The sequence below is a fragment of the Mauremys mutica genome, chromosome 21, assembly GCF_020497125.1.
Source record: "Mauremys mutica isolate MM-2020 ecotype Southern chromosome 21, ASM2049712v1, whole genome shotgun sequence".
In the NCBI taxonomy this organism is placed as follows: domain Eukaryota; kingdom Metazoa; phylum Chordata; order Testudines; family Geoemydidae; genus Mauremys; species Mauremys mutica.
This window is the reverse complement of record NC_059092.1, coordinates 5,869,555-5,891,510: the sequence shown is the minus strand read 5'-3', so window position 1 is coordinate 5,891,510 and position 21,956 is coordinate 5,869,555. Positions and strand designations below refer to the sequence as shown.

The window sequence follows — 21,956 nt, the reverse complement described above, 5'->3', positions numbered from 1 at the left end:
AAGTAGTTACATTATAGTTAATATATTATAACTAGGGTTTTTTTCCGTATTCTCAAAAGCACATTGGACTCTTAGAGCAAAATGGGGAAAAAATCGCTTCACATCTAATCATGAGTTGGGAAGCTTTCTCTGGAAAGTGTGACTGGGCTTAAGACATCAATTTCAGCAGAATTTAAGTTTTGATTAAAGAAAATAATAATAATCCTTCTCATATAGTTGTAAAGATTAAACCTTCCAAAAGTGGCCTGAATGTAAAGCAATGCAGTGTTGTCTCACAGATTCTACAGACAGCTTCAGTCACTTCCTTGTTGCTCATAGCTTTTCTAAAAAACAGAATGATGAAATGAATGTCAAACCTTGTTGGTAGCAGTGAAACTGTTAGAAATACTTTCCATTTAATGCTGCTGCTTAGGAAAACTGTAAGGAGCACCAAATGGTGGCAGGACCAGAGGTATTCATAGAGGGTGACCCATAAATAAGGATTACGGGGAAGGGTAAAATAGCAGACAACTTTTGTTTTTTCCTCCCATGCCCTGGCAGTGACCAAAAGGCTCTAGATAGAGGGAAGAGACAGAAATCTAATTTCCCTTTCTACCATGCAGGGAGATTCACATTTATCAGATCCGTACTAGCCAGGTCTCCAAGCAGTGTCCAGGTCAGCATTCTGTAAAACTAGTTCCCCTTCCCAGCAGCTGGGGAATGCAACACAGTGCTCTATTTCTGCATCTACTAGCTACTACGTTTAGTTCCCCCACAAGGGTAGTCCTGAATTTTTGCAAGCCATATTTTAGAAACACAAAACTGAAGTGTAATTTCAAACAAAAAATATATAATAGAGCAATTTAACTGGAAGTTTTAATATGTTATGGACTTGCAGTTTTGGCCATCTGATTTTGTGTCATTCCAGAATGACTTGTGACAGTATATTTACTGTGATATTTAACTATAATACAGTAGGACATGCAGTTCATTTTTAAACACATTTTACTGATTAAAAAAATAAAGAAATCTATTAAAGTAGAGGATCTCTGGCTTTGGAATAACCACCTTTTACTAGTCCAGCAGAAACCTGCCTGTCTAAACTTCAGGCTATAGAGTAAGGCCCATCTGTTCTCTCAGGTTTTGCCTGAAACGGGTGATTATGAAGTATGCATAGACTATATTTGGTGGGTGAGAAAACTATATCACCCCTAGACTGTCATCCTTGTATCATATTGGATAATATTTCATGTAGTAGTGTCATAAGTGATGGTGCTTCTTGGAAATTATGTATTGTTACTTTATTTTGTACCTTTACTACATTTAGCTCTAACAGTCACCTGTCTCTTATGGGTTGAGATTAGGTAGTCAAATACCTATTGAGCCTCCTTTTGCTTAGCTTTGCAGAACTCACAAGTGCCATCATGTATGATCAGTGATGCTATTTTGTTGCCCTCCTCTCAGGGATACCAGCATTTGGCATGAAATATAGAAGGCTCAAAGAAGCTACAGGTTCTTAAAGCAGGAGGATAATCTACTGAGTCTGAAAGAATGGTATGCTAAATTTTCAATCTCAGCGGAATTTTCTAGGAGGCTGAACTCTTATGAGGCTGTGGAAGAAAATTTCCCATTCTCTCTGTTAGCTACTTTTCAACTCTGCTCCAAACCTGTAGACACCTATGAATGGGAATGTTATGAAATTCCCTTATGCTTCTGCTGTAAAAGATCCTGGAAGTGAAGGCTTCACTTTACTATCCTCCTAATTAAGCAAAGTAGTATTTTGCCCTGGAATTAATGTGCCTGAGCCTAGAAGCAACAAAATCCAGAATTCCTCAAAAAATTAAATTGTGTCTATGCTGTGGGACAGATGAAGGAAGGAATTACTAGTTCTCTTTGTGCAACTAATGATTTCAACTAATGCAGTAGTAATGGAAACATTAAAAAAACATTAGAATAATTCTGTTCCTCGTGGGCTGGTATCCACGTCATAAAGATGTCATTACAGCTTGTTTTAATTGTCTGTCTCAGAAGAGGAACCAAGGATAATGTTTTAATTATTTTTAACTCTGTAAAGCATTTTAGGAACACACTTTGAATGAAAGAAGTTGAACCAAATGGATTTGTATTGTAGGAATTGAACTGGCATAGAGTTTGAATCTCTCTCTTCACCACTGAGACGTGGGAGTGAGTGTATGCTAGGATAGAGGCCTGTGCTTGCAGTGCACTACTGCTGATTGAGTATCTGTTTTTCTGTTTTGTAGATAAATAGATCTTTTTTAAATTTACTTTAAAAAAATCCCTATTTTGTCATTCCTCATTCTTCAAAGGTCCCTTTCTGCTAGAAATGGTAATGAAATGCTAAACTGTATACTATTCGGCCACTAGGTGGGGCAATGTGTAACACACGTCTGTTAGTCTGTAAGGTGCCACAGGACTCTCTTTCACACGTTAATGGGCCACTCTACCTTGACTGACCCCTTAGAACAGGGGTGGCCAGCCTGTGGCTCCGGAGCCGCATGCGGCTCTTCAGAGGTTAATATGCAGCTCCTTTTTATAGGCACCGACTCCGGGGCTGGAGCTACAGATGCCAACTTTCCAATGTGCCGGGGAGTGCTCACTGCTCAACCCCCTGCTCTGCCCCAGGCCCTGCCCCACTCCACCCCTTCCCCCAAGGCCCCTGCCCCTTCCCCTGAGCTGGCCATGCCCTTGCTCCCCTCCCCCCCCCCCAGAGCCTCCTGCGCATGCAAAACAGCTGATTGCGGCAGGCGGGAGGTGCTGACTGGCAGGGCTGACGGCGGGTGGGAGGCGCTGGGGGCTGGAGGGCGGGAGCTGATGTGGGGGGCTGCTGACGTATTACTGCGGCTCTTTGGCGATGTACATTGGTAAATTTTGGCTCTTTCTGAGGCTCAGGTTGGCCACCCCTGCTTTAGAATATGTGTTAACTACTTATGCTAAACAATCTGTTCCATCTTACATTTAGCTGTGACGCTTGGAGTACCTTTCCCATACCTGAAGAAGAGCGGTGTGTGGCTCGAAAGCTTGTCTCTCTAGCCAACAGAAGTTGGTCCAATAAAACATTACCTTATCCACCTTGTCTCTCTAATACCAGGGAGGGAGAGGATTTATTTAAGTTGACCACCCATGTGGTCACAAGAACATATTGATACAAGCTGGCCATCAACAAGTTTAGGTTTTAAATTAGATGAACGTTTCTAACCATCAGAGGAGTGAAGTTCTGGAACAGCCTTCAAAGGGGAGCAGAGGGGGCAAAAAACCTAACTGACTTCAAGACTGAGCTTGACAAGTTTATGGAGGGGATTGTATGATGAGACTGCCTACAATGACATGTTGCCGATGTCCAGCTGCTAGCAGCAAATAACTCCCAATGTCTGGTGATGGGACACTAGATGGGGAGGCTCCGAGTTACTACGGAGAATGTCTGTCTGACGGGTCTTGCCCACATGCTCAGGGTCTAACTGATCACTGTATTTGGAGCTGGGAAGGAATTTTTCCTGGCTCAGATTAACAGAGACCCTGGCTGTTGCAGGAGTGGCACCTGCGGATGAGGGGTTAGGGGTGCAGGAGAGTGCTCCGGGCTGGGACTGAGGGATTCGGAGAGTGGGAGGGGTATTGGGGTGGGGCAGGGGGTTGGGGCACAGGAGGGGCTTGGGTGCAGGCTCTGGGGTGCGCTTACCTCAAGCAGCTCCCAGAAGCACTCGGCGTGGCCCCCCCTCCAGCTCCTACCACAGAGGCGCAGTCAGGTGTGTCTGCGCACTGCCCCGTCTGCAGGCGCCACCCCTGCAGCTTCTATTGTCCGTGGTTCCCAGCCAATGGGAGCTGTGGGGGTGGCACTTGGGGCGGGGGCAGCATGCGGAGCCCACTGGCTACCCCTATGCATAGGAGCCGGAAGGGGGACATGCGGCTGCTTCTGGGAGCCGTGCGGAGCGAGGCAAACCCTCAACCCCGCTGCCTGGCTGGAGCAGGGCAAGCCCCGGAATCTGCTCCCCGGCGGGTGCTCGAGGGCCGGATTAAAACATCTGGAGGGCCAGATGCGGCCCCCGGGCCATAGCTTGCCCACCCTTGGACTAGAGGATCATGGTGGTCCCTTCTGACCTTTAAAGTCTGATTCTAATTGTTATATGTCATCTGAATTATACAACATTGATCTTGATACAATGACATTTCCTAGAAAGAATGTGCATAACTCTTCTCTGGATAATGATTTGTGTGCCGCAATCAAAAGTATCGGTGTTCGATTTGTGCAGCAAGGAAATATTTGTAAATTTCTAACAAGCTATATAGTAGTTCAGCTCTTTAGGATGAATTTTATATTTGATCAAATAAATAATTGATTTGGAGCTATAGAAACAGAAGTTCAGTAAAACGTAGGGACTGGCAAATGGACAGTATTGAACAAAAGGTGGCAAATACTGACCTAATGCACTGATAATTACTACTTTTCTTATGAGGAAAGTGTTACCTCTTTATAATTCAAGGACTAAATTTAGTCTTGGTGTGACAGTCCATTGACATACATGATATTGTACTTGCTTATGCCACAGTTTAATTTTGCCCCTGATTTTTTTTTTATAGCATTTGGTGCCTACGTCTGAATATGGTAGTTGTGGTTTAGTGGTGTTCTGGAGGAAAGTAACTTGCAATGTTCCATGCAATTTTAATAAACCTCTTAATTTTATGAATAATTGAGTTAGTGGGTATGGGTTAATTCCTTTATTTTATTACAAACTGTAACGCTTGTTTGATTTCAAGAAGCCACACATCAATTTCTACAGTCCATCTGTTGGTTCCCTAATAAAGGCCTTTGTACTAGTTGCCTCAAAACTAATTTGTCTAGTTTGTGGTTTCTGACTGTTACTCAGTTCCTTTCAAAATGGATTCGTTCATCTGAAGTCGTGTATGTCAAGGCTTTAGTGTCCTCATTTTGTGGCAATGATTCTTTCCCCTGCTGACTCCATTCCCCCACCATACCCCCCTCCACTGGGGGCAGGGTGGAGGTCTAAAAATTTGGTGGAGAGTTTTCATTTTGGATTTTTAACCACCTCCACCAATAAATAGAATCCTGATGAGGTATTGTTGATATCTACAGAAAATTTCTGTAGATAACTAAAATCTGTTTAATTATCAACATTTTCCTTCTCCCTTGTGCACTCAAATTGTCTTGTTCCAGCACTGTTTAAAGTATAAGTGTTAGACTGCTGGCATAGTGTGTTTGCTGCTCTAATAAGAGCATTAAAGTACTTAGTTTGATGACAATGGTGTTTAAAGGATTATGAGTATTGCAGACGTTATGTAAATAGATGAGGGGAAAAATAAAAAAAGAAATTTTGGAACCATGTGACACTATGCTATTTAATACTGCTTCTCTAATAAAAAATGATTAGGAGTATGGAATGGTTGTCATGTGAGGAGAGATTAATATGACTGGGACTTTTCAGCTTGGAAAAGAGACGACTAAGGGGGGTTAAGATAGAGGTTTATAAAATCATGACTGGTGTGGAGAAAGTAAATAAGGAAGTGTTATTATTTACTCCTTCTCATGACACAAGAACTAGGAGTCACCAAATGAAATTAATAGGCAGCAGGTTTAAAAGAAACAAAAGGAAGTATTTCCTCACACAATGCACAGTCAACCTATGGAATGCCTTGCCAGAGGATGTTGTGAAGGCCAAGACTATAACAGGGTTCAAAAAAGTTCTAGATAAATTCATGGAGTACAGTATAGGTCCATGAATGGCTATTAGCCAGGATGGGCAGGGATGGTGTTCCTAGCCCCTGTTTGCCAGAGTCTGGGAATGGGCGACAGGGGATGGATCACTTTTTATAATTACCTGTTCATTCCCTCTGGGGCACCTGGCATTGGCCATTGTCAGAAGACAGGATACTGGGCCAGATGGATCTTTGGTCTGACCCAGTATGACCGTTCTTATGTTATGGCACCCCTGGAAAGCACATTTGTTCATGAACACAAGTAGAAATGCTTAGAATTATACTCCAAGGATTTTTCCTTAGGACGAGTGGACTGTGAAATGGATGAGGATGTGAAATACCAGTGATTTTACTCACATTTATAATCCCAGAGGAGGACATTTCGGTCAGCAATATGCATTTGACTGCATCTTGCCATTAGTGCGTGACTTCCAGCTCTTGTGCATTACTGGCGTTCTGTCTGCCTATATATTGATGCTTCATTTCACTTGATACACAAAGGGACACTGATTGTTTTCTGTAGGATTTAATGTTATCTCAGACTTGCTTGGGAAAATTGCTCATAGAGTGGGCAGCACAGATAGTGTATCAGCGAATAGCCATACATTATCTCTGGAATCCAAATTTTTACTAAGGCTTATAAGACACAAGGGCTCCATGGCCATATTAGACGGAAGATTTGTTCTCCATCATTAGGTTTGTCTTGGGTGTATGCCCTAGGATTGCTCTTAGAGTAGCCAGTACCTTTTTTTTAATGTGTCTGTATAGCAGTGAGCATAGCATAGCCCTGATCCTGATTGGGGTTTCTGTAAGCTACTGTAACTTAAATAATAAATAACCATCATGCAGGTGGACTGGAAGATAACAATAAAAATTGTCAACAAAACATTTATCAGATATTCCTTTGCATTGTTTAATCTTTTTACGCCAAATGGAAGTAAGAATCTGTCGCCTGGATCCTACTTCACTTCAGGTATCAGCTTGGCCAGGGGGTCTTTGTGAAGGTTATCCAACTGCGAACTAGTGGAAACTCTGACTGCTAGAGTTCCAGTGCAACTTAATTTATGCCTTCAGTCAAGTATTCTTCCATATTATTTTCCTTCCATGAAATCTAAAAGGCTGCTGCGAGAGACTATACTGTTTCTGAAAACTTGCTGTCTGCCATGTTTTTTAAAACTAGCTAGCCTTCAAGATGTCCTCTAATGACCATGATTAACTTCCTGTATGAAGGTCAGTGAATTGTAATCTCTGTTAATTAATTTTCCTTTTCTAGTAAGATGAAAAATTTTTCTTATTTTGACTTAATGCCAAAGTGTTTTTTGGCATTTAAAATGTTCAGCTGTCTTTCATATTTCTTTTGTAATAAGAGCTAAATTTTAAAATGTTATTAGAACCAAATAATAGTACTTAGCACATACAGGACAGGGCTTTGTGTAAGAACATAATATAAGAATGGCCATGCTGGGTCAGACCAATGGTCCATCTAGTCCAGAATCCAATCTTTTGATAGTGGCCTGTGCTAAATGCTTAAGAGGGAATGAACAAAGCAGGGAAATTATCGAATGATCCATCCTGTGTCATTCAGTCTCAGCTTTTGGCATCTTGAATACATCTTCACAGCTCTGTGAGGAACACAGTCGTATCCCCATTTTTCGGATAGGGAAATAGAATCAGAGGTTGACTTGCCTAAGGCCACGCAATGAGTCAGTGGCAGAGCCATTGAAAATCTGAGCTTTCCAGTCCTGTTCTCTGTTCACTAGACCACACTACTTTAGTATAATACGATATGAAGCTCTGACATGGTTTAATATTTTCAATCAGGGAAGTGGTTGCTCCTTTGTTTATGAATTTCTTCAACATAGGAGGCATGGCAACACAAGCTGCTTATTAATTTATCAACCATTTAATATTTCTCCTGTCTGTGATAGGCTCGTGCTCAGAACACAGATGTAGTAAGTTGCCTCCATATGGTACTGTCTAATGAGTCAATTAGCTGACATGGGAAAAATCCTTGTGGTTAATTCTTTCTCTTGGTGGTGAGCCATCCTACAAGTGGAGGAGCAGTCTTTTTCACTGATACTTGATTATGGTATATATTCCAGTTAGATCAAAAAAGCAATATTTAAGGATATATGCATTGTGGAAGTATTTCATAATTAGTGTAAGTATAGCTACATTCATTTATTTTATAGAATAGGCTTGAATAAATTCATTGAACATTGTTTTGGGCTCATTAATTCTAACTACAGCCACATTTTTGTTTTTTATTGGTGCTGAGTCAAACTATTTCTCATCGAGGAACTGAGTGAAAAGGGATGGTTTATGACACAGTCATTTATCTTTAGAGCCTACTAAACTTTTCCATGTACTAGTACATTCTCTTCACTGATCTAGTGGCTTGCAGTATTGCATCATTTGACATTGACATCCAAGTACACCTCTACCTCGATATAACGCTGTCCTCGGGAGCCAAAAAATCTTACTGCGTTATAGGTGAAACCGCGTTATATCGAACTTGATTTGATCCGCCAGAGCGCGCAGCCCTACCCCCATGGAGCGCTGCTTTACCGCGTTATATTCAAATTCGTGTTATATCGGGTGTTATATCAGGGTAGAGGTGTACTTGCAATACAGTACTCTTCACCCAGAAAACTAATTTATTTTACTAGTTCTGAAGAATTTGATATTGTACCATACTTATCTGTGCCAATATTACTTTGAAACTGCCTCAGTTTGCCTCATGGTAAGGCCAGCCCTGCGCAGAATTCATGTGCGGGAAGGAGCTGGTTGAGTGGGGGTGCAGGGACATATGGGGGAGGAGGGGCAGCTGAGTGGGGGTGCAGAGATATGGGGACAGGCAGATGTGCCTGAATGAATGAGAGGTTAGGGCTCAGCCACAATCTACATGGGGGAGGCTCTCTAACAATCCCCCTCCACCCAAAAATGAAAACTGTTCCATACGTCTCTCACCCACAGCCAGCAACCCTCCAAGTTCACACCCAGGTTCCTTTCCAGCAGTTACTTCCCTCTCCCTCAGCTCCTCCATTACCCCTGACTCTCTGAAGTCTTTGCACTGCTTCTGAGGGGTGCAGGAAATACATTTCTATATTGTAGTTTAAATGAATTATTACTAGGGCGCCGTGTTTGTCACAGAGGTTGCGGAAGTAACAGATTCTGCGACTTTCCCCGACCTCCATTATTCCTCCAGGGCCACCCAAGCAGCTAGCTCTGGTGTCAGCTGCTCAGGTGGCCCCGGGGCTAGCCACATGGCTGCTGCTGGAGCGGCTCTGCAGCCTGTTCCTGGAATGGCCCCGGGCCTGCTGCCCAGGAACTTCCTGAGCAGCAGCCAGTGCGCCTGGCCCCGGGGACTGCCTGAGCAGCCGCTGCTCGGCTGCCCCTGGCAGCTAGTGCTGCTTCTCCTCTCTCTCCCTCTCCCCCGCTGCCAGTAGCACCCCCTCTTTCTCGGGGCATCCTCCCCCGAGTAGCACTCCCCTGGGACACCCCTTGACAGCAGTGGCCTCCCAAGATTTAGTCACAGGTATTTTTAGTAAAAGTCATGGACAGGCCATTAATATTTTTTTATTGCCTCTGACCTTCCCCTGACTTTTACTAAAAATACCCTTGACTAAGTTGTAGCCTAATTATTACTCAAAGTTCCCTATTAATATGCCTACTCAGGAATCTGTTTGTCAGAAAATATTTTCTGAATCTTTTTTTGTTGTCTGTATTGTTAGACATACTTGCTCACAGGTATTTTGAAATATATTATCAAAATAATTGAAACTAGTGTGATTTTTTTTGACAAATAAAATATGCAGAATTTTGCAGAATTTTAAAATATGTGCAGTTTTTTTAATTTTTTGGTGCAGAGTTCCCCCAGGAGTATACCATTGTACTATGAAATCTGAGGTAAATGGAAAAGAGCATATTTATAAAAGAAAAGGATATGCATCCTAAGGGTTACAGTAAATACATACATATTTTGAACACAGGATCCCTAGAGAGTAGTGGGCATCAGCAGTTTCTGAAAGAGATTAGAATAGTAGGACATGAGCTCCTCTTGTCTAATAACTTTTAGACATTTTACACCATTGTTTGTAAATCTGAGGGTTTTCATCAACATTTTTAAAGTGAGAGAGTTTGGCAAACTGCCTAAACCTGTTACAGCAAATCGCTCATTGCATAGATCACTACTATGGCTTCCCACAGGACCAGCTAATAGTTTCTTCACTGTAATCTGTACATTTTCTTATACCTAATAAAACAGAAGGTGACCTCTCATAGGACTTTTGAACTGGTTTCAGAAGCCTTACAGTTACAGATGCTTAGATTAGTGTTCCACTTTTTTATTAGCTCAGGCTCTCCGAAGCAGTGCTCTTTTTGGATTTGTTCTGACAGAACAATCATTTTAAATTACTTGGGTGACAAATCCTGGCCAAACCAATCCTCTGCTAGTATGTAAAACTACTTAGGCATTGGCAACAGTGCAGTCTTGTTGTAAAGAGCAGGATGCTGGGAACAAGGGTTTCTATATTCTTGTGGTCTGTAGAGCTGTATTCTGTGTGGGGCTTAATCCATCTTTACATGGAGGGAATGAGTTAAAATATGAGGATCTGAAGGCTTAACACCCCTGCATCTGCATCCCTCATTATACAAGGCAGCACATCTGCAGTCAAGGCTGCTGCAGCCCTGAGGCTCTAGTAGTAGTAGATAAGGTGCTCAGCTGGCATTCTACAAACTTGGAGGAGTGTTCCTTACCATTATCCCTGTGGAACATCCCATTATACTGACAGTTCACTCTAATACTAACTCTCCTAGAAATTAGAAGCAAATTTTCTAGAACATTTTTGTCCAAGTTGGTAGGTAAACTATTTTGTTTTGATATTTATAGAAGATATTGTGTCATTGCATAGAAGCATAGGTTATAGGTAAGGCACATCCTATCTAGTCCCTGTTGAAATCTTGTTTTGTATTCTGATGTTTTCTGTCACTGTTTTCTCCAGGTTAGCACAGTTGTAGCATTTGTTAATTCTCACGTGTCATTATTTCTTATATTCCATCACACGAGTGGTTTTGGATCATGTGTAACCTATCATGCTGCACCAGGGTGAAAAACTGGAATATTAATTAGTAAAAGACAAGATTAAAAAAAGTTGTAAAAAAATTTGTAACAAGGCTTTTTATACCTCTTGCTCTTAATTCAGACAGTAGTTTTATTTTTCTTTCCTAAATCTCTAGAAAAATATAATTGATCTTTGGTATGTTGTTACTCAAAATAAGTCTCCATCAAACATGACTCCTCAGATTTCTTTCATGTTTCATGTATATGCTATTGGTGTTTAAAGAAATCAGTAGCTCACACAGGAGTTATTCAGTAGTCCTCATTCATGTTTCAGTCTTTAGGATTATACCTTCAGAGAACTCAACTGTGATGTTAATATCATTTAGAACAAAATTGCTTGTGTATTTCTTTTGTTTTCAAAGGTTAATGCCAGAGGTTTTAAATTTAGTTTTGTCAAAAGATTTTTTATTCATTGTAGACTTTCTAAACTAAGCACTAAAAAGTTAATAAACTTATTCTTTTAGATTCTGATTACTGTAGATTCTAAGAACGTGTAGGGTTTGTTTTTTGCCAACACAGATATAGTAAAATCTGAGCTGTTCTGAACATACTGTGTCGTTCAGGGTTTTTAGCTTCAGACAGTATGAAGAAAACCTGTTCGTATTTTCTGCAAGTTAGAAAAATGAACAGCACTTGAGATTTTTTACTATTTGTATTTACAGTAGCACAGAGGCCTCGGTGAGTATGGGGAGTCCATTGTGCCAGTTGCTGTACAGATAGAGAATAAAAAACTATTAAATGCAAAAACATAGATTAAAGATGGAGGGTCAGTGTTAACTTGAGTATTGCAGATATTGACAGTTTGTGTCGCAACTTCATTTAAGTATCAGAGGGGTAGCCGTGTTAGTCTGGATCTGCAAAAGCAGCAAAGAGTCTTGTGGCACCTTATAGACTAACAGACGTTTTGGAGCATGAGCTTTCGTGGGTGAATTCCCACTTCGTCAGATGCATGGGAGCATGAGCTTTCGTGGATGAATACCCATGCATCCGACGAAGTGGGTATTCACCCACGAAAGCTCATGCTCCAAAACGTCTGTTAGTCTATAACGTGCCACAAGACTCTTTGCTAACTTCATTTATTTAAACATAGTTTTTAAATGCGTTTTCTCAGACACTGTATTCTTTTAGGACTCCAGGTTACCATAGAAACTGTTAGTTAAAATTCCTTGAGAGTATCCTAATAGACATCCATATGAAAGCTCACTTCTTATTTCAAGGCCCTCAATGTTAAATATAGTCTGTGTCAATTTTCGAATGGTCAAAAAACACTGGGCTACAGAATTGCATTATTTCTTTGTTTGAAGAGAGACAGGAGGCCCTCTTTGTACATTGCTCAGACAGGATTTCTTCTTTCCAAAGAGGAATTGGAGAGGGTAAAATCCTACATCCTGGTACATGCAGAAGGCCCAACAGCACTGGAGATGTGTAATATGCTCCAGGAGGAGCATAAAGAGGAACGAGAACTGCTAGATAAAATAATAAAACTTCTAAGATCTATGTCTGGCATAGACATCGGATACTATGTTCTTAGTCTAATTTGTAGACAGACATGGAGAATCTTAAGGATATTATGACAAACAAAGTGCAGCTTATCTGAATTTATTAATATTATTCACAGAGGCAGCATCATTTTCAGAAACTCAGAAAACAGCTGTTTAGACTCTGGTTTACTTTCTGTGTGTCTGTCCCCTACACCCAATTATGCTAAATTTCTTGTTAAGGCTATATGCCTGGGCTCTCACTCAGAATCGTCACCATCATATGGACTTTGTTATTAAGAAAAACAAAAGGAAACTTACCTGATTTTTTTTCTGTCAACAACCCTTTTCCTTAAAGACAAGACAACTTGTCTAAATCAGTGGAACCATAACAAGTTACTGTAGCTGAGGATCTGGCCACAAGTTTCAAATACTTAATGACCCCCATCAAGTTCAAAGGCATCTATTATCTCCGCTATTGAGCCCAACTTGATCCTAAATATGTTTGCTGTAGCTGCTAACCCTTTCTCTGGTTTTCTGTTTGATATTTACTTACCAGTACTGCTGCAAGTGGTTATCTTTTCTAGACTGAAAAATTGTATAAAGTGTAAACATTTATAATGAAAGAATATTACTTGCAATAATAAAATCTGACACCCAGGACATGTTCTTTTCATTCATTAATATCAGCTGTTCAAGATACGTACAACATACAACAATACTGTACTGATGCTAAGCTGTGGCTCAAAAACACACAGATGAACACTACAGTCAGCTGGTTAGAATATATTGCAGTGTTTAAAATTCAACTTACCCAGTGGTTTGTTTCCATCATTTTTGTTGAGGTTATGAATCATTGGAGCTGATACCAAGTTCTGAAGTGAGTGGGAACTCTAATGAGAGTTTAAATGTGTAGCGCTTATTTATTACATGTTTGTTCAGTAGATTATGTCTCTTTGAAAATAAAGATGAATGCTATCAGAATTAATACATTCACAGGTACTGTAGTTTCCACCAGAAACTGAGAATGAGAATACTTGTCTAAAATATTTAATTGCCTGCAATCAAACTATACATCTTTCAAAAACAAAAGCAGCACCAGATACGCCTCCTCCCCCAAAATCAGTGCCCAAGGACATAGTCTTTTTAAGATCTACAGATTAAACTATTGTATTTGCAGACTCTGTAATCACATTAATGGCTTTAAGGGTTGGTTTCTATTAGGGTGGTACAAAAAGGATGCAAGTTCTCCTCCAAAGATTATCTGGATAATCAGTAGGGTGATTATATTCAGTTCAGCTTTTTCAGAAAATGTCATTAGTCACATTCCACTTCAATTTCCTGCTCTTTTAATAGACTAGTATATTCATAGGCCCAAGCATGTTTCCTTTTTTTCCATGTTTTGAGAAGACATACTTCACGTTTTTCAACATTCAGAATGACTTGATTTGTTTAATGTAAATTATTTACTAACATTTTTCTTTTAGGGAATTGGTGTCCTGGCCACTTCTAATACTGACTACATAGGTCAGTCTACATGCAGTGCTCAAAAATAAACAATTGACTGCCAGAAGTGGTTTAGATGGTATTACATTGGCATTTTACCTAAAAGCTCATGCTTAGAATTTTATTTTTTTGCTGTTGGTGCCTAGAAAACATGGTGCCATAAAATACAGACCCAAAATGTCACATACCACACATCACCTTGGTTATTTTGCCATTATGTTTGATTTTGGGTACTATATAAATAAGTCTGGTTTACTGTTGCAAGAGTCTATGCCTGAGCATATACCTAGTGACTGCCCTGTCTGTACATTGCTCAGACAGGATTTTTTCTTTCCAAAGAGGAATTGGAGAAGGTAAAATCCTCCATACTGGTACATGCATAAGGCCCAACACCACTGAAGATGTGTAATATCGTCCAAGAGGAGCATAAAGAGGAACGAGAACTGCTAGATAACATAATTAAAAGATTTTTTTTATCCCATCGATAATATCACTTGGGGAAAAGTACACTTTATGTAAAAGATATCAGCTGCCATGGAGAACTTCTGACTATTAGATTATAGACATATGTAATAAAGCATGTGAATTTGAAAAGTTAACCTATAAACTGACATAATTATTTGTTGTGTAAATGAAATTCAGGTTAAAACACCCATGTTCTCGGCTTTGTGAAGAACAGTGGATATTTGCAGGACTAGTGCAAAATTGTTTCCAAAATATAAGTGTGAGGAAGCAGTGAAAGAACTGAAGTGCATCTAATTAAAAATCATACCAGAGTATGAAGAACAGAATGCATAGATAAATAGCAGAGACCATATTTAATTTATCATAAATGTGGAATTAATTAAAACATGACACAAAGGTACCCAATACAAGGGTTCTGGTGTCATGTGTTGAGTAAAAGCAACCATTTTGCCAACACATGTTGCTCTAAGCAGAGTGAATTTTTTTTATATATATTTTATACAAAAAAAAAAAATAGGAAAGACTTTGGCGAACCTGCAGCCAGAGGGCAAAGCTCTTATGTTGCAGAAGCAGAGTTCTTTGTTGGATCTCCTTAATAAATTTGTGAAGCAAGGTTTAACAGATTGGTTTGTGGTATTGGAAATAAATGAACAAAAAGCAATCAAAATTGATAATGGAGCTGAATGTAGTGTGATCACGGGAAGCATAAACAAAATGATTAACTGTCCAATGTTAAAGCTTTTGTTTTATGTAGCGGGCACAAAATGAGCCCTGTAGGAAAGCCACAGTGGCATGTTTGACTGAGCTATCACTCAGTTTGAAATAGGACTTTCTGTTGTACTATGTAGCCTTGGGTTGACAAACAGTTTGCAAACATCGATGATCAGCTTGCCTACTAAACAGAATACAAAAGACCTTCTTAAAGAACTTGATCAGACTTTTTATGGTCCCAGGTTCTTTAGTTTAGGCTATACATTAGATTGATACATTCCAGTGTGTTGCCAAAACACATGCACCAAGTAAAGTCCCACTGTCAATGAGATTAAAGTTGAATTTGATATGATATATTTAGACGTTACAGAGGAAATTCAGACACCAACTGACTGAGTTTACAGGAAAAAGAACAGGACTACTTGTGGCACCTTAAAGACTAACAAATTTATTTTAGCATGAGCTTTCATGAGCTACAGCTCACTTCTTCGGATGCATAGAATGGAACACACAGACAGGAGATATTTACACATACAGAGAACATGAAAAGGTGGAAGTATACAAGTACTCCTGTTCTTTTTGCGGATACAGACTAACACGGCTGCTACTCTGAAACCTGAGTTTACAGGATGGCCACTGTAATAAAAAACAAACAAGTAAAGGATTTGTGTACATCCAAAAGATTTGGATAGGGCTATTAAATGCTACTCTATGAGAACAACAGTTGAGATCATGTATAGATTTTAAAATGCAAAATAATTTTCCATTTTGGATGCAAACCAATGATTTTTGGCAAGTCTTACATGAGACGGAAAATTCAAATGCCTACAGGTTGTAGATATGTTTTGATTTTCATTCAGGATTCCATCTGAGTCAAGCATCCAACATGATGTCCTGAATCTTTGAGGATCTGAATGTGGGGGAAAGTAACTGTTTGATTTGGGGCAAAAACGGAACCGCAAAATGAGAGTGCATACTGTATTATAGTGTGCTAAAGAGCCTGACAATGAACAGGAACAAGTGTCAGAGCTAAATGACATTTTGAGATTGACTCAGATCTCAGACTCTTTGGGCTGGTCTACACTGGGCGGGGGGGGATCGATCTAAGATATGCAACTTCAGCTATGCTATTCGCATAGTTCGACTTACCTGGCTGTCCTCATGGCGGCAAGTCAACTGCCGTGGCTCCCCCGTCTACTCCGCTTACTCCTCCTGCTGAGGTGGAGTACGGGCATTGATTCAGGGATCGATTTATCGCGTCTAGATGAGACACGATAAATTGATCCCCGATAGATCGATTACTACCTGCCGATCCGGCAGGTAGTGTAGATGTGGCCTTCGTTAATGAGGTCTTTGAGGGAGAGGGAGGCTGATCTATCTTAGCAGCTGAATGGGTGGAACCAGGAAGAAATTGTTTTGAGGAGAGACCTTTGAAGTTCAAGAATAGTAGTTATTGACAAATATCCTTTAAGAGGCAGAGTAATCCCTCGTCCCTCTAAGGGATTCAGGTCTACTGACTTCCATGCTAGACATCATGCGTGTGTGAGTGAAAGATTAATTAGCTGTATTCGTTTTGTGAGGGTTATTTTGATATATACGATGGAGGTTTTTTTATTGCATCCAACAGCCATCAGAGTCAGTAATTGCCAACCTCTCCCCTATGATGGGAATATAAGCTTTTGTGACCCTGACCAATGTCATTTGAATCGAGCCAGAAAATAATGACCGGTCACTTACTGGCATTCCTTATTCTTACATCATTATCATAGAATGCAGCAAGTAGATTTCCTAATTCTCCTTTGATGGAGGCTTTCAGACCTTGTGGCTGCTTATTGGCAACTTTATGTGCCAGGACTAGTTGGTAGCTCTGTTTTGAGTCCCAAGCACAAGTGTCTCTATCCAGTTGGTACTGAGGCATGAAGTGGTATTGGTACACAAAAAGTGTCCAGAAATACCAACAGCAATACGTTTCTTTTTCAAGTGAAAATTAGTTTGTATTGAGAAGGCGACCGGAAGTTAGGGAGTGTATTTCATCAGGTGAACTTCATATTGGGTTGACTAGCAAAATAGGTACTGGTTTCTTTAAACATAAGATTTTTTGTGAAATATAAAATGAAAAAAAAAGTATATTAAAGGATTTGCCAACCATTGAACTCATTCATGGACTAAGAAAAAAAAACTGTTAGGGCTAGTGTAGCTGAGGGCTAGTTACATTTGTTTTCAAAGTCAGCAGTTTCCTCCCTACTCTTCATACTACTTAGCTTACTCCTATCTCTTTATTCCATGGTTTTGTTACACTTTTTGATCCATCTGGAGCAGTAGCCAAACAATAAAGAAAATGTAATGTGACTGTGCTAGGATGCTACGCTGCCTCTCTCTTTTTTTAAATCATAAACCAAAAGGAGGATTTAGATAATTGGATCTTTGCATTACAGTTGTTTCTCTAGAGAGAAAAATTACAGAACACTCTTTGCCACCTATTTGTAAGATGGTCTGGGAGTGCTGCTCTTGTACAAATTTCTGCCACCCCATTTTGTTATCAGAGACTTTGGCTTCTCATCTCTGTCTTCAGCTACATGGTGTCAGGAGGGAAAGCTTATCCCTCCTTTCAAGGAAATGAGGCAAGAGCACCCATTCCAGTCTTTATCTTCCCACTCTGCAGTCCTTGAAAGCTATGATAGGTAGTTCTGAAATGTGACCATTGAAAAAGGTGGAGAAAAGAATACTAAAAATGTGAGCCAGCCATTTTCATTTTGAGTTAATGTTTACTAAGTATTCTCTAACACGTTACAGCCATTGTTTTTGATTGAAAGAATCTGCAGTGTCTGTCAGTTCTGTGTTAAACTATTCCCCATTTTCTGACTCCATATAGACCACATTCTCGGTGACTGATTATAAAAAAAACATTCTACTTGATGGTCAGTGCATCCCATGGTGCTATCCATGCATAAGGAAGAGTTACTTAGGCACTTGCTCGAAGAAACGTTTTTGACATTGATAGTTTAGCTAATTATTTTAGAGTGTAATCTCCCCCTTTTGGCAAAGATTGGAAATAAATAGGTGAAGCCACTCTGGCAATGCTAAATTCTTCAGATTTTGTTGCCCCTGGCCAATCCAATTTTTGTCCTGCATGTGGTATGGAGACTGCCCTGTTTTCATTGCTCACTATCTCCAGCTTCTGGTGATGACCAAGAATCCTATGTCCATACTGATTTTATTAGCCCTGCCAGCTGCTTTTGATACCATTGACCACAAAGTATTGCAGACATGGCTGCTGTCTGTGTTAGGCATGGAGTCATTTTTTGAGTCACTGTTCTTTTCTTGCTGAGAGGTCTCACAAGGATAGTGTAGTGAAATGGACCTGCTACTGTGAGGACAGTCTCACGTGAGGTTACTGCAATATTCTGTGCTGATGAATTTGTATGTGAGGCTGATGTCAGAGATCATAAGGTTGCTTGGGTTGTGGAGTCTTCCATATACACATGGTGCTCTGTTTTTCGTCTTTGTCACACCTAGCCAGTGCAGCTGACTATCTTGTCCAGTGTCTTGCTGGGACCAATGCTTGAATTAGAATGAGCTGGCTCAGACTCAACCAAGAGAAAACTATGGTTATTATGGTGGGATAGAGGAATCAAGCTGAGGAACTGGTGGAAGTAAATATTGCTATTTATTACCCAAATTCACAGCCTGTTAATCCACAGTTGCTTCTAGGATGGGGCAGTTTCCAAGAGCACTTTCAGTTGTTAGCTAAAAGATTGAAACTCTTTAGGATGCAGACCATCCACAATTGATCTCCCACTGTCACGGGGAAGTTTGCCCAAAGATCAAGAATAGAATATAACCTTTAAATTTCCAGTTACAATTTATTTTGTTTTGTTTCGTTTCATTCAGCATAGCACAACAGGAAAACATGCTCACCTTGAGGACCAGTGCTGTTTTTGCCTTTGTTTCTTTTTTCCTTCTCCATCACCTCTATCTCTATCTCTTGCTCGGGTATCTGTGTTCTCCCCCCCCCCCTTCTCTGCACCAACTCCCGTTTCCACTAGTGGACTTCAAGTCCAATCCTTTCCCCTATTTGAATGTTAAATAAGCAGTGAAATAGAGATTGTCTGTCTTTTAAAATGCAATTAGGCCTTTAGAGTTACCATTGGAATTAATAGTAGGTAGTGAAGTTCATACCTCTCAGAGCCATAGTTTCAGGCAGACAGCCTTGCACTGGGTACATTAAATTCATATATGGACTATTTCCTTTGCAGCAATGAAAATAGAAACTACTACTTAATGAAAGCTTAGATTTTTGTATATCATGAACAGCCATGTGGGTACATAATCCCATCACATAGGCTGTATCTAGACTAGCAACTCTGTATTTGATTCCTCTCTTGTTAACACTTTATTTAAAAAATAAAAAAAATTAAAGGTACTGTGGTCTTTTAAGGTCTTGATCCTTAAATTTACAGTGGCACTACTTGCATGAGTAAATTTATACATGTGTGCACGTGTTTTCAGATTTGGGGCTGAAATTTCCAGTGTGGCCAGAATCCTTCAAAATAGTCCTTTGTCCCCCTATCTAGAAATGACTTGCCTTGATTTTGTAGGACAAACAGTAAGAAATCTAAAAATTGGTTGCAGTACCAAGTGCACTTATTACACACGCAGGAAAAAAGATCAAAAATAGTTTTAGCTAATGCAGACTTAAATGCATTTTTCTTTTGTTGGAAGATCATTTTATTTCATTATCTATTTTTAGTCTAACAATACTCACAGTTGTGTATATGCCATTGTTACAAGTGAGTCAAGCTTATAATAATATAGGCTTCAGAAATGTGTTTAAATTTAGGATTTATTTTTGACTTCTTGAAAGCCAAAAAGTTTAAAGATGATGACCTGAAGGTAATATTGAATTAATTTACCAAGGATTAAACACTGACTGTCTTCCCACTTAAGAGTTCAGTACTGTATCATAAGAAAACAAACAAATACATTTTATAAATCCATTTCTTTAAATGTAATCTGGATTTTTGTTCTGACCTTAAGCAATAAAATATTCTCTGTTTTCCTTTGTTAATTAAAATAATTTGCTTGAGTTTCACGGACTTATCACTTTTATTTTTTAAAATCTGCTAAACTACCTTTATTCATTACTTTTTAAAAAATATCCCTGGATAATGTGCCAAAGAACATCTTAGTAGATCAGTTGGTAAGTAACTCAAGTTTACAGAGTTTCAAGATACTTGGGTTAGGGATCTAGCCACACAGAAATTTTCTGAGGATGGTTGGATAGCAGGTTAGGGAATCAGAATCTGGTGCTGTTCACTGCTAGGGCTAAGCAAAATTGTTTCACTTAATAGAATACAGTTTGGCAGTGACCAAAACTGTCCATGAATTCAGGAGGAATTCAGCAAATAGTTTCAGCCAAATAAAAAATTAGTTGATTTTTCTTGAAAAAGTCAAAATGGTTTGTTTCAGATTTTTCTAAATAAACCATTTCAACATTTCTTTCAAATTGACTTTTTTGTTTCAAATCAACCCAAACACATTTTTTTAAATTTTTGTTTGTTTGTTTCGGTGAGGGTTACTTTTGGTTTGAAATGAGCCTAAACTGTTTCTGGATTTACTTATTTTTTGTTTCATCACCAAATTGGAAAAAATCAATTGCTGAACCCTAGTCGTTACCAATTGTCAGGCTGATTTGGTTAGGAGATTGCCCTTACAACCAGCATATTAGACTCCTAGTGGAAAACGTTAGCCCTTTTGCATGAGTATTCTGTAATGCAGGAGAGAGGAAAACAGGACACAAGATTTTGTAATGTTTTAATACTATATAATATATTCCATTATCATCAGCTAACACATATTCTTTACATGTTTACCCATTAAGGTGACAGATAAGTAGCATGAGGTTTATAGAGGAACACTGTTTCTTTAACTATATCTATCCATCTCACCTGAGCTTGAAACAGCAAGCAGCCAAGGAACTGTAACAAGATTATAATCATGTGAGAAAAAGAGAGAGGGATAGAGAAAAGGGGAGAGGCAGTGGCAAAAGCACATCCTCCAGAAGCTGTCATTTAAGGCTTCTTTTAAAAAAAATAAAATAAAAAAAATCCTGATTCTATCAGCAGGGATTTTAGCTGTGTGTTAGTGTTTAGAAAAGCAAGAATGTTTTAAGTCACAACTTGCTTGACATGGTGTATCTGGTATTGCTATGTTACTATGCTGCTGCTTTACACCTTTTTAATTTCCTTCTTAGAATCAATCTACCGACGTGGAGCAAGAAGATGGAGGAAGCTCTACCGAGTGAATGGGCATCTGTTTCAAGCCAAACGCTTTAACAGAGTGAGTACTGTTGCTAAAAATGCCATTTTTGGGGTAATGCTCTGCAGTCATTGTTTTTTCAGTGTGTGCTTTTCCTGTATTTGGAACATGGGGAAGGAAAAGGAAAAGGGAGATGCTTGTTTATGTGAATTCAGTATGCAATATTATTCACTGCACAACGACCAGAAAAAGTCTGAAGTTTTTGAATTATTTAGAGTCTGGGATGAGATCAGTAGTACATAATTAATGGAAATGTTCTCTTTTAAATGCTCTTACAAGCTTTTATTGTTGTTGTTGTTATTACTGTTATTTTTTTAAAGATAATTTTAGATCAGATTCTCTCCCTCTCTCTCATGGTTCTGATTTTCTGTAAGCACAGTTATTGTCAATATTCCTTTCCATTCATTGTCTATATAAATGATTTTTATTAAATCTCTTAATATCCTGTCTTAACATGCTTGGAGCCGGAATTAGTATATAATGTAATTGGGGGGGAAATTCTGGTATATGTATTTGAGCTGCAAATCAGTATATATGCCAAGATACAACAACATGAAGGATCTGACTTAATCCATACAAGTAAGAGAACATAGCTTTAAAGGCTGAGACTCCTCCTTCCTTAACCTAGCCCATTGTGCCAGAATTTTGCA

General features: G+C 39.4%; 1 protein-coding gene across 7 annotated transcripts in view; it reads left to right on the top strand.

The window, feature by feature from the left end:
* The window catches only part of PRKCZ (protein kinase C zeta), a 154,953-nt gene that overhangs the window by 69,410 nt on the left and 63,587 nt on the right, over window positions 1-21,956 (top strand). For all 7 annotated transcript variants that reach the window (XM_044995852.1, XM_044995853.1, XM_044995854.1 and 4 more), the window contains one exon: window positions 21,242-21,327. In XM_044995852.1, the coding sequence (XP_044851787.1) occupies window positions 21,242-21,327 (86 nt within the window). The remainder of the gene's footprint in view (window positions 1-21,241; window positions 21,328-21,956) is intronic.